Source organism: Pleurodeles waltl, chromosome 11 (assembly GCF_031143425.1).
Source record: "Pleurodeles waltl isolate 20211129_DDA chromosome 11, aPleWal1.hap1.20221129, whole genome shotgun sequence".
NCBI lineage: Eukaryota > Metazoa > Chordata > Amphibia > Caudata > Salamandridae > Pleurodeles > Pleurodeles waltl.
The window spans coordinates 787,594,988-787,608,451 of record NC_090450.1 but is presented as its reverse complement, the minus strand read 5'-3'; the positions used below and the strand labels follow the sequence as shown (position 1 = coordinate 787,608,451).

At 47.4% G+C, this 13,464-nt stretch overlaps 1 protein-coding gene across 2 annotated transcripts in view; it reads right to left on the bottom strand.

Moving 5' to 3' along the window:
* Nucleotides 1-13,464, bottom strand: part of MED13L (mediator complex subunit 13L) — a 982,865-nt gene that overhangs the window by 363,476 nt on the left and 605,925 nt on the right. For both annotated transcript variants that reach the window (XM_069214516.1, XM_069214517.1), the window contains exon 11: nt 10,948-11,170. In XM_069214516.1, coding sequence (XP_069070617.1) covers nt 10,948-11,170 — 223 coding nt within the window. The remainder of the gene's footprint in view (nt 1-10,947; nt 11,171-13,464) is intronic.

Below are 13,464 nucleotides of genomic sequence, written 5' to 3'. Positions count from 1 at the left end.
AAGAAAATCAATTTTTGAATAGACTTAAGCTTCTACTTGCACTTTTGGTAATGGTAGCATGTGCGCACCCACAAATTTGAGAAAAGGTGGGTGGATTAATACTTGTGGACTGCCTATGTGCATGAGTTCCAGTGTTTCTGTCATACTTTTTCTAATTGGCACAACATTTCTTTTGGTGAAGAAAGCAGAACAACTGTTAGAAACATCTGACACCGGTCAACTTACCAAAACACTATCTTTAAGATTCTGGGGTAACCCTCAAAGAACTAGACAAATTAGTTTTAAAAAACACGTCAATAACTGGGAAAGGCTGGATTAGGAGTACAAACATACAGTGCACAGTAATTTACTGCCTTAAACTTCAAACTGAGATTCTCAAAGATCAAAACAACTCGAGTAAAATCATTCTATATGCATATCAGTACATGCAAAAAGAACAACTTACTTACCTTCGGTAAAGCTCTTCTGGTAGATACACTGTCTAACCGCAGACTACTAACCTTCAGAATATTCCCAAATGCCAGACTGGATGCGGATGATTCTAACAGCATTGCCCCAGCGCGCCAGCAGGTGGAGCTGTGCTGTTCTGTGCTGTGCTGTTCTATGCTGACTTCATTCTGCCTCGGAAGGGACAATAGAGCACGATATAAGCACCACACCTGCACGTCAACAACAGTTTCTTTCTAAAGTGCCCCAACAACAATAATCAGAGCTACTAGTGTGTGGGTCTCTAAGTTAGAACCTTTTTAGGTGGGACAAATAGACCATTCCACAGAACAGGGAGGAGGAAGTAAGGTGAGGAAGCTGCAGTTGGGTATAGTAACCACCAGTCTTACCAAAGGTAAATAACTTTTACTACTGAAAAATTATTTGAACTGCAGATTCCTCTCCTTCAGAATAGATACCAAAGCAGTACCTCCCACTGTGGTGTATCTGTGGAGTGGCTTAGAGGTAGGAAGCTGGCTCTGTATATAGTATATCAAAATGATATAGTGTGCACAGAGTCCAGGGGTTCCCCAGAGGCTGAAAAGAAGCTAAAGTAGATAATACTAATGCTCTTTTTTGAGGCAGTGTGGTCGACCAATTAGGCTTATCAGAGGGTAGTGCAAAGCATTTGCTGTACACACACAGGAATAAAGGAAGCACACACTCAATAACTAACTCCAGGCCAATGTTTTTTATATAGCAAAGATATATTTTGTTACTTTATTTCTAGAACAAGTTTCAGTTTGCAGTTAAGTACATTTGCAAGTAAGTATCCAACATATGAATCAATACCACTTTGTTTCAATTTGGCAAGTTATATGGTTTTCAAATAAACAGCAATAATCTGTTTAAAAAATCGACAGTGCAATTTTCAAAGACAGTTCTATGGGGAGAAGAAAAGTTAGCACAGTTTTAAAGTAAGTACACGACTTACAGTTCCAGTCTCTGGGGGTTGGGAAGTCCACTGGTTGGGGTTCATGTTAACCCCCAACACTCACCACCAGCAACACGAGGCCAGCCGGGTGCAGAGGTCAAAGATGAGGTCGAATTAACTAAGTACCCGCGTATTAGGAGAGCAGACCTGGAAGGTTTAGGGGAGCGCGGGGGGATGGGTGGGGGCTGGTTCCAGAAAACCACATGCTGTACAAGGAGGAGGCCCACCTGCTGGATGTTGCTGCACCGGAGTTTGGATTCCCCAAGGCCAGGGGGCTGCAGGTGCAGAATACCTTTTGGCAATGGGTATTTTTGTCTGGTTCTGTTGCGGTCAGGGGAGTCAACCGGATTGAAGCTGCAGGCGTCATCGTGTTGGACAGGAGGGGTCAATCCAGGGTGGACACTTGGTCGGAATCGCCTGGGGACCAGCTCGTGTCTGTTGGGCCACCTGGACACGGGCCGTGGGCGTCGGGTGCAGAGTGGACAGGACTCGCGGATCCGGGGAGGCTCTGGAGTCCTTGGATGGAGTTTCTTATTGGACAGGGCTGCTGTCCACGAGAGTTCTTGGTCCTCTGAGGTGCAGGCAGTCCTCTTGAGGCTTTTAAGAGGTTGCTGGTCCTGCAGGATGCATCGCCTTCTTTTAGCAGGGCTTTCGAAGCTGGAGACAGGCCTGTAGGGCTGGGACCAAGTCAGTTTGTGTCTTCAGTCTTCTCTGCTGGGGGTCAGCTTAGCAGTCCTTTCTTCTTTTGAGGTGGCCAGGAATCTGACGATCAAGATTCAAGGGAGCCCTTAAATCTGGAATTTAGGGGCATTACAGGGATCAGAGGGCAGTAGACAATGGCTACTGTCCCTGAGGGTGGCTACACCTTTTCTCTGCCACTCCCTTTGGGGAGGTGGACACTGTCCTAACCCTATTGGTCCCTGTCCTCCAAACCTAGATGGAGGATTTGGCAAGGAGGGGGGTGGTGGGGGATGTCACCTCAGCTCTGGTAACTAGGGGTGGTCCCAGCTGAGGTGGGCACTCCTCGTTTTTCCTAATTTTCCTGCCAATCTTGCTGCCAAAAGTGGGGCTTTGTACGGGGGGCGGGCATCCCCACTAGTTGGAGTGCCCTGGGGCACTGTAACAGGAGGCCTGAGCCTTTGAGGTTCACTGCCAGGTTTTACAGTTCCTGCAGGGGGGAGGTGTGAAGCATTCTGCCCAGGACAGGCTCTGTTTATGTCCACAGAGAGCACAAAGGCTCTCACCCCATGTGGGCAGAAGCTCGTCTGAAAGTGCAGGCTGGCACAGACTGGTCAGTCCTGCATTAGCCATTTGGCTAACATACAGGGAGCATCTCTAAGGTGCCCTCTGGGTGCATTCCTCAATAAATCCAACACTAGCATCAGTGTGGGTTATTGTGCTGGGAAGTTTGATACCAAACTTCCCTGTATTCAGTGAAGCCATTATGGAGCTGTGGAGTTCATAATTACAAATTCCCAGCCCATATACTCAATATGGCCACACTGCATGTCTAAGAATGGATTTAGAAAATGTAGGGGCATATTGCTCATGCAGCTATGCCCTCACCTGTAATGTAGCACACCCTGTGTTAGAGTTGTAAGGCCTGCTAGAGGGGTGACTTACCTATGCCACAGGCAGTGGTTTGTGGGCATGGCACCCTGGAAGGGGTGCCATGTCGACTTTGTATTTTTTCTCCCCCCACCAGCATACACAAGCTGCAATGGTAGAGTGCATGTGCTTGGTGAGGGGTCCCCCAGGGTGACATAATACATGCTGCAGCCCTTGGGGACCTTCCCTGGCCACAGGGCCCTTGGTACAATGGTACCTTTTTACAAGGGTTTTAACTGTGTGCCAGGGGTGTGCCAATTGTGGGAACAATGGTACAGTTTTTGGGAAAGAAAACTAGTGCTGGGGCCTGGTTAGCAGGATCTCAGCGCACACTCAGTCAAGAAGGCATTAATTTTAGGCAAAACAATGGGGGTAGGGGGGGAACGACCATGCCTACAATACCAAAGCAGTTCCTCCCACTGTGGTGATCTGTGGAGTGTCTCACAGCACAAAGTCCTGGAGGACTGAATGAGTGAAAAACGTTTCCTTTCGGACCTGGCTGTCAAGGCAGTAATGTTTCATGATCCTATGTACTGACACCCATGCCACAGCTTGATATCAAGATAGGTACTGTGTTCTAGAACAGTGGTAGCAGCCTTGGCAATGGTGGAATGGCTCCTCAACCCCTCCGGAAGCTGTTTGTCGTCCAGTGTGTACCCAATTTTGATGCAGAAGACTATCCACCATGATAAAGTGTTTTTCTGAACTGCATGCCTTTGTTTGTCTCAGAGGACCTCACCTAAGGGTCCTAGATGAGACTGATGTAAAAACTTACAGCGCTTTTAGGGCCCAGCCAATAGAGTCTCTCCTCATTCAAGGGATGAGATGAGGCAGAGAATGTTGGAAGAGTGATGGATGGCCTAATGTGAAGATCAGTCCCAACTTTAGTCAAAAAAGCCATGTTGTTCCTCAGCATCACTTTGGTGCTCATTAGGACATCGGCAGTAAAAACCACCTGCCGCCAAGGTGACAGCCGCCAAAATACAGCCACCTTGACTACCATTCGTTGGCATTATTATAAACACTGCCTGACTTCTGCCACAAGAAGGGCAGCAATCCGGCATTGTTCAGGGAGGTGGTTGGTGATAAGCTGGTGCTGCTACCACCAGCACCGCCACGCCAGTAGACCGCCGCCAGCCTTATTATGACAATTCATATAGCCTGGCGGTGTTCTGCTGGCGGGGCACTGCTGGCGATAGCAGCGCCCTTTCCAGTTCCGTGCCAGAAGACCTCCTTGCTCAAGGTAAGTCGGGCTTCAGACAGGGGGGGGGGGGGGGGGGGGGGGGGGGGGGTCAGGTGGGGGGACAGTGTTGTGTGTGTGTGTGTGTGTGTGTGTTCATGCATGTGTGAGTGTGAATGCGTCTGTGTTGCGTGTGCGTGGTTGTATGCGTGAGTAAGTGCATGTAAGAATGGTGAAGTGAGTGTGTGTCTGCATGTCAGTGCGATCGTCGCAAGAATGTGTGTGAGCATGTCTGGATGTATGTGTGTAAGCCAGTGTGTGTATGAATGTGTGTATGCCAGTGTGAGTGATTGGGTGTATGTGTGGTGCGTGTCTGCGTGTATGGGGGAGTTTGAGGATCAGAGGGGGTGGTGGGGGTGTTTGAGGATCGGAGGGGGAGGGTGCCAGGCGAGTGTTGGGGGGTGGGGGAGCCACCTACTGGTGACAGGGAAGGAATTCCCTGTCACCCGTAGGGCCTACCGCCATGGTTTTCATGGCGTTGCTAACGCCACGAAAACCACGGTGATAGGCAGGCTCATAATGCCGCTGGTGGTACTATGCCAGCTGCCGGGCTGGAGACATACATCTCTGGCCCGGCGGCTCATACTGCCATGGCAGTATGAGTGGAGAAGTGGCAGGTTGGCTGCAGCCAACCCACCAATCTCATAATGTGGCGGTATGTACCACCAGCCTACTGGCGGTCATACCGCCACATTAACACTCACCGTCGGGGTCGCAAGAATGTGTGTGAGCATGTCTGGATGTATGCGTGTAAGCCAGTGTGTGTATGAATGCGTGTATGCCAGTGTGAGTGATTGGGTGTATGTGTGGTGCGTGTCTGCTGGTGTGCGCGTGTATGGGGGGTGGGGGCAGTGTGTCTGAGGATTGGAGGGGGTGGTGGGGGTGTTTGAGGATCAGAGGAGGTGGTGGGGGTGTTTGAGGATTGGAGGGGGAGGGTGTCAGGCGAGTGATGGGGGGTGGGGGAGCCACCTACAGGTGACATGGAAGGAATTCCCTGTCACCGGTAGGGCCTACCGCCATGGTTTTCATGGCGTTGCTAACGCCACGAAAACCACGGTGATAGGCAGGCTCATAATGCCGCTGGTGGTACTATGCCAGCTGCCGGGCTGGAGACATACATCTCTGGTCCGGCGGCTCATACTGCCATGGCAGTATGAGTGGAGAAGTGGCAGGTTGGCTGCAGCCAACCCACCAATCTCATAATATGGCGGTATGTACCGCCAGCCTACTGGCGGTCATACCGCCACATTAACACACACCGCCGGGGTCATAATGACCCCCTTTGTCTGCAAAAAAGGTGCGTATGGTGGCTGCACCAACAGCGCTTGGAGTAAAGTCTTGTGAAGAGCCACTATGACTTAGGAACAGTCTCTAGAGTCAGGAGACTTAGTAAACAGCTGTGCATGGGTTCGAATGGCATGCATCACAACAGGTGATTTGAAGAAGGATGGCTGGTCTGGTACGGCAAAAAGGCCATAAAGGCCAAAAAATAACCTTTAAAAGTGCCCACTGTCAGTCCTCGCTGGACTATGGATAGAACAAACAGCTTGGCCGTATTGAGTTGGGACTGTAGGTGCCACACCAGGCTAAAAAACTTGTTCCAGCAACCAGCACAGATATACTTTGTAGAGGGGTGCCATGCAGCAAGGATGACACTCACCATATTGGACGGAAGATCAAATACAGTCAATTGCCATTACTCAATCTCTAAGCATGAAGGTGCAGACTGCCCAGGCTAAGGTGCAAGAACCTGTCTGCTGCTGTCAGAGGAGATTCTCCTGACGCAATCGTCTTGTCAGAACACAGAGGATCATTCAACACCTTTGAGTACCATACTCTCCTTTCCCAGGACAAAGCTTCTAGGATGACTTGGGCTCTGTTGTTTCTGATCATTGTTAGAGTTCAGCGCTGAAGCATCAGGGTGGAAAGGCCTACAGTCCCATGCTCCACTCTAATCAGAATGAGTCTTCAAGAAAGCCTTCTTGGAAACTCCAGCACACAAACATTTGATACTGCATGTTCTAGGTAGCAGCAAAACAATCTAGCCAGGGTTCTGACATTGTTGGATGATGCCCTGTGCCACCCTGAGGTTTAACCACTATTCGTGATCCGTCAGGCATCACAAGCTGAGTTCATCTGCCCTGACATTCAAAGATCCCACCAGGTAATTCACAGCCAAGGAAATGCCCTTGTGCTTCAAGTGCTTCCTGGGACAGGACCCAGAATCCCACCTCACCCTGCCTACTAAAGTACCACATGGCAATGGTGTTGTTCGTGAGAGCCTGAACGAGCCTGAACCAGCCTTCCTTTGATGGACAGTAGGATGGCTTTCAGTGCCAGGCGAATGGCGGGCAAGCCCAACAGGTTGTTGTTGAGAAGGGGCTCTGCCAGAGACCAGTCTTCTGATCTCCACCTTTCCCAAATGACCTCCCCCTCTCACAGATGACCTCTCCATCCCAGCAGCCATGCATCTGTCACCACCGTCAGCTCTGGGTGGGGCAATGAGTGTGTCGCAGGTCAAAATACAGTTGAGCCACCTCAGGTCATAGCCCAAATGTACTGGACTAGTGCCGGGTGAAGGCCTGAAAATGCCATATATCAGCATGGCTCCAATAAAAGGGTGCCTTTGCAAAGGAGCCAGGTGTGGCTTCTGCACACTGACAGTGAACCTCAGTGATATTAGGAGGGTCATAATAATTTGGAAGTTGTCCACGGCTTACTGTGGTGAGTCTGGCTTCAACAGCCATTCATTGACATAGGAGAAAACTGGAAACAACTACCCTCCAAAAGGTACGATGGGAACACCACCATCACCTTCACGAACACCTGAGAGGCAACTGTGAGGTTGAAGGGGAGCATGACAAATTGAAAATGCTACAGGCAGACCTTGAATCACAATTAGAGCCTTGGGGTCCACAGGACGTGTACATGAAAGCAGGTGTCCTGCAGGTACAAAGCCACCATCCAGTTGCCTGGATTCAGGGCACACAGAACCTGGGCTAGCAGGAGCATCTTTATTTTGTCTTTCGACAAGGCAGCGTTTAGAGGCCAGAGATGTAAAATAGGAAAAAAGACTGCATGTTTCTTTGGCATGAGGAAGTGACAGGAGTAACAGCCACCTCCTATTTCCTGAACCAGGACACTCTATTGACCCTTTGACCAAGTAGCCTGCACTTTGTGGCGCAAGATGGACAGGTGCTCCTATGAGCTCCTGGCTGATGAGGGGTGAAACCCCGAAACCGGTCCCAGGATGCTTGTTTCCAGTCCAGGGAAGACCTGGCCTAGCAGTTCGGGCTGGGCTGTTCCCATTGGGAACAGGGTCACGACTGATTTGCATATGGCTGGGTCCAAACTGGAATGGCATGGGCAGCAAAAAAACGATGGATTTAGGCCCAGATCACTGTACTGGGGGTGAATGTTTGACAATGTTCAGCATTCCGTCCATCACTTGTTTTTTGTTTTTTCGCCCTAAGTGGGAAGGGTATGCCCAGACGTGGGTCCCGTGCTTCCCATGCCACTGGATTCAAGCTAGCCTGGCTGATGAGGGGTGAAACCCCGAAACCGGTCCCAGGATGCTTGTTTCCAGTCCAGGGAAGACCTGGCCTCGCAGTTCGGGCTGGACTGTTCCCATGGGGAACAGGGTCAAGACTGATTTGCATATGGCTGGGTCCAAACTGGAATGGCATGGGCAGCAAAAAAACGATGGATTTAGGCCCAGATCACTGTACTGGGGGTGAATGTTTGACAATGTTCAGCATTCCGTCCATCACTTGTTGTTTTTTGCTCCTATGAAAGGGCTGTGGGTGGAGTATATGGTGGGTCGAAAAAGTATTGGAGGGCAAAGTCTCACTAGACCCACCTGTCAGAATGTAATATTTGCCATCTTTGGAGGCAATATATGAACCTGCCTCCCCCCCTGCCACAACCAGCACAGGGTGATCGTTTTCCACCATGGTCAAACTAAAGCAGTTTAAAGGCTGTTGCCAAAAGGTGTGGGTGGGTGGGAGAAAAGGGATGGTAACTGTCCCTGGTGGTCTGGACGTTGCCTGCCTGATTCTGGTACCTGACCCAGATAGGACTGGGGAGACTGCTGTGGGGATGTTGGTGGTATGCCAACTCCCATAGTAGTCTCGAAAGGGGCGAAACCTTTGATGATACTGTCTCACAGGGACTGAATGCCCTAGGGAAATCACTGTAGCCCGACATTTAAAAAAAAAAAAAAAAAAAGATTCCAACACTGAATCGGTCTTCTCACCAAACAGACAAAACCTGTTGTCTTGGGGGGTGGGGGGCTTGCATGTCCTCAGTGATTCCTCTGGATCTCATCGAAGCATTCTGCTGAAGCACCAAACTAGTGTCAACTGCGCTGCTGAAACAGTCAGTGGGGTTCAGTCCAGAGGAGATGATGTACTTTGCAGCATCCAGACCATCCTGGATGTTTTGAGAAACTAGCCAATTTCCCCAGGAACTGCCAGCAAGATCTCACCAACCATGTGCCCATATTATGACCATAAATCCTGATTATAGGTCTCCTGCAAACAGCTGGCATTGACTGATCGGAGGGGTAGACTGAACGAGGAAAACAACTGATTTTCGAATGATTCAATAGGTTTGGACGTGCGGAAATAATTGGTCTCATCATACTGTTGGAAGCCTGCACCACCAAACTTTCTGGTGTAGGGTGCCGAGTCAAGAAACTAGTCATCTGGCAATGACCTGTGGAATCTGGCAACCTGCCTATTCACTAAGAGCCAGGATGAGGGTTTAGACATAAGGGTGTCAGTGAGGGCTTCATTAAATGAAACTAATGGTTCGGATTAAGTATGTCCCAGTTGCAAAACGTCTCTAAGTACATGGTTGTGACTTCCATAGTTGACAGTTTAAATCTAACACCTCCACTGCATGTCTCACTATCATGGAAAAGGAGGCACTCTTCTGTTAGTGGTCTTAGGGGAGAACACAAACCAGTATCCAGGTATAAGTCAACCCACTGGACTCCTGCAAGTCCATTTCATTTTATCATAATGATTAGGAAAGTAACATTCAGGAAATGCTGGTTGACTCTGATCTTAGTTGAGTACTGGGGTGCAGCAATGAGGCAAATTTTATGGTTCTAGTTGAGTCACATTTGAATGAGGCAGGATAGGTCGGTATAATTTGGGGTACAATTAGGGTCAGGCAGAAGTGGATCGGGATTGGAGTGGGAGTGGACCACAGGAACAGTGTTATCCTCCAGGGGCATCATCGTCTGTATCAATGTTGCAGGGACCGGCACTGATTTTGGTGCCAGAGAGTAAGTTGGCCCCAACTTCAGAGCTGAACCTGAGGCACCTGCAGGAGTCACAGACTGTACCTAAGGTAGACCCTCCAGTGGTGACCTGACTGGAAGACTCTGAATACTTTGGTCGCATAGTCATGCCAAAGGGCGACGGAAGAGTGCCAAAGACTCACAATATGGCTTCTAGAAAGACCTCAATCTTCTGCGATGTTGCAGATGTATCCTGAAATTTGGGTGTATTGGATCAGTTGCTGAATCTGCTCCTCAGTGGGGGACTGGGAATGAGACTGCAAGGTAACCCAATGTCCTTACATCCTTTCGTCGCTGAACGAAGGCAAAGCAAACTCCTACAGCAACACCTACAGACACCATGGAGCAGTGCTTAATTTGTGCTTGTTGTTTACGATGCTGAGCACCGGCACTTATTTGTGAGGGCCGGAGCTTATTCTTATGCCTCAAACATTTGCTGTGAGCAAAAGACACATATGTGAAAGACGGAGGAAAAGAAAAACTAAAAAGCGTCATAAAGGGAGAAAGTAGAAAGTTGCAGGATGAGCTGAAGGGGCAGGGGTGGCCGTAAATTGATTGAAGAGGCCCGAGATGGCTTCAGGATTACGCTGCCTCGGTATTCAGTGCTGGCAGATATAATTACAGCAGCCTCGTGTTTAAGGGAAGGGCTTTGAGCACCGGCACCTCTTAATTAAAAAATTAAGCACTGCCACGGAGCTATGGTGTTTAAATCTCCAGGATTCAGTCTGGCACCTGTGGATATTTCAAAGGTGAGGCGGCTGTGTTTAGAAGTAGTCATCAGAAACAAAACTGCACACAGTGAGCACAGCACTGCAGTAATTATTCCCTTGGCAAAGCTTGGAGTTTAAGAGTGAAGAGTACTTCTCTTTCAAAAGAAGGTTCCAATTGGGCTTCGCCCAAGCAGCAAGGAAATATTGGAAAACCTTAAATGTGACGGAGATTCCTCAACCCAAAAAATATTTCTTTGTTCTATAACATGCTGCTGAAAACTAATTTATTGATGAATGGCAAACAGTCAAAGAAATTACCTTATTTGAAACAGGAGCAAGAGCATCTGGTTATAGCATTATGCACCATACCATGAAAGTGTGCATTAAAAGCTGGCTTCAGGTGTGCATGGGTTTTGAGTGATGCTTTGAGTATTTCACTGTGTTATCAAATCTGAAATTGCATAATATTTACTGATTCAAAGGCACAAACCCCTTAATCAGGGGCACAACACAAACACATTGATTGATCAAGAAGGGATTTGTTGAACCCTTTCAAGCAATGCTTTGCCACTTCATTTGGTCAATACAGAAAAAAAGACAAATAATTCAAATATACAATGGGCTAGTTCCAATTCCTTAAGCTCTATGCAGTTACGTTTACCATTTTATGTGGATCTTTATCTATTTCCAGTTTGTATTTCTTGCTGTCAGTGAAGCTGTACTTAATGCCGTCCTCATCAAAAGTGTAAGGATCACTGGTGTCTTCCATACGCTCTCTGGATGGCCGCAGAAGCATCAAAGGATTTGTGTCGCTTTGGACATCTACTGTGGGGGGACGTTTTTCTTCTAAGATTTTAAACCGTTTGTTGGGTTGTGCCAAAAGTCTAAAACAGAGGAAAAATGTCAGATATAATTTAAAACAGCTACGAAATATTACATTATTAACATAAAAAAAACCTGTTGTAAACCTACACATACTTGAAACTACTTCCTAATATTTGATCCTCTCATATATTATCCTAAATGTTACCATTTCTACACCTTACTAGATAAAAATTATTCCGTCAGGAGGAAAGGGAAAGAGCAAGAATAAGACAATTATTTACTTTCACTTGCTTATGTACTGGGCTAACCAGATGGCCTGAAGGGTGGCTTTGGTCCTAATGGGTCACTGAAATAGCCGAGGTCAATCTCTAATGTTCTAGAAACAAGTTAGTCAAAAAAGATCACATTTTCCTGAAACAACTGCTAACGTCTTGGATTGAAGACTTAGTTCTGGGATAAAGCACTCGTGTGCACTGTTTTCTTAAATAGAATTATTTGTGCACCGTGTTCTTACCTCTAAGCTCATTAATTTTTTTTCCATAAGGAAAACATTTTTTTCTGATTTACGATAATCTAAAAAATATTCCTATTTTGAAAGGCATTTAAAACTGAATTATGAATGACAATTTTCATTCTAATGACCTGCTTTTAATATTGTCCTCAATCTCTCAACTAAAAATCTTCTGGTCAGACCCCCTCTATCACCTCTTATTTGGAAAGAAGTAAATTTCTGTAACAATTGTCAGATTTTGTTCCCACTTGGATAACTGTCACTCGTTCATGCGCTTGCCTTTCAAAAATACTTTCTTTTCGTTGGTAAATGCTTCACGTTTGTCCCCCCTTAGGGCGGTTTTGTTACCGCCTTGTCTATCGCCCTGTTACATGGCTAATTGCACTTTTGCAGATATGTTTGACTGTGAGCAAACTACGTTTTCCCTATGTGTCTGTTCACACTGATGCTAATGGCAGCTGTTGGCTCGCTTATGTGAAACTGGATTACTTTTATTTTTTTATTAGTTGTTTACTGATCATGTCTTTGGTGTGTGTTGTACATATTTCTCTTTTATGCCAATCGTGCGCTGACATCATTAGAGGCCGCCCGACGCGCAAGCAAGTTTCTCCTCCGGCCGGAGGGGTGGCAGGGATTGCTTCAAAAGAAGCATCGGGGGAAAAGAAAGTTTTTCTTTCCCTCAATGCCTCTTTTAGCATACCTGCTGTCCGACTGTGATGCGATCGGGCAGCAGGAATGCCCACTAGGCACCAGGGAGTTTGCTTGTGTGTATGCTTTTTGTTGGGGGGGGGGGGGGGGCCTCTTTTACGCCGGCTCATTATTTGTAAGCCTATCTGGGGGTGGGGGGTAGAAGCCACGATGGCACCAGGGATGTGCTGCTGTTTGTTTTTTTCATTTTTTTTTTTGTTGGAGGTAGCCCCTTTGGGGCTCCAAAGGGGGAGAAACACTTGAGAAATGGAGCAGATCGCCCTTTTTTTGGGGGGGGGGTTGTTAGGGGAGGTGGAATCCATTAGGCAGCAGGGATGATTTTCTTGTGTGTGTTTTCTGCAGGGGTTGGCCCTTGGGCAAGGGTTGCTTCCCCAAAGCGGCATAATATTTTACGTTGTTTCTGCACCCCTTGGGGGCAGATAAGCTCTTTTTTTTTAAGCCGATCAGCCCCCAGGGGGGTAGAAGCCACGATGGCACCAGGGATGTTGTGCAGTTTGTTTATTTGTGTGGGGGGCTGCCCCTTGGGCAAAGGATTCAGCACACTACTGGTGGCCATTTCTGCCCCCCTTGGGGGCAGATCAGCCTAGTTATTTTTTTTAATTTTTAGACCCATCTGCCCCAGAGACCACTAGACACCAGGGAAAATTTCTAAATGTTTTGTGGTGGTAGGGTGTTTCTCAACTGGCAAAGTATTTGCATTTGTGATTATAACAGTTTATTTCTCTTTTTTTGTTCTAGTTCAAAGCTTTTGCTTCTTTTGCTGTGGCTCGTTTTGGAAGTGGTTGACCTGCGGTTTTTGTAGTTGCGTGTTTTAGGTAAGTAAATTTACTCCAAAGGAGTATTGTTGCCATGCATGAATGACATGTTTGTAGGTGGTGTACTAAATGCAGGATTGTGTGTGAAATTGTTCTTAGATTTGTGCACAATGATATTTGTGTTGTCCTATCTCTTATATGCTTTTCTTTTTTCTTTTTAGTGGGATATCATTGGTGCTTGCTGTATCTGTGCAGATCAGTTGCAGGTGAGTCTAGGTTTTTCAGGAAAAGTGAGCGGTATAGTTCTTGAGTACATAACTCTTTGTGATAAAGCAACACTTTGTTCATCACTTATTTTAGACAGTGCTGGTTGTTGTTG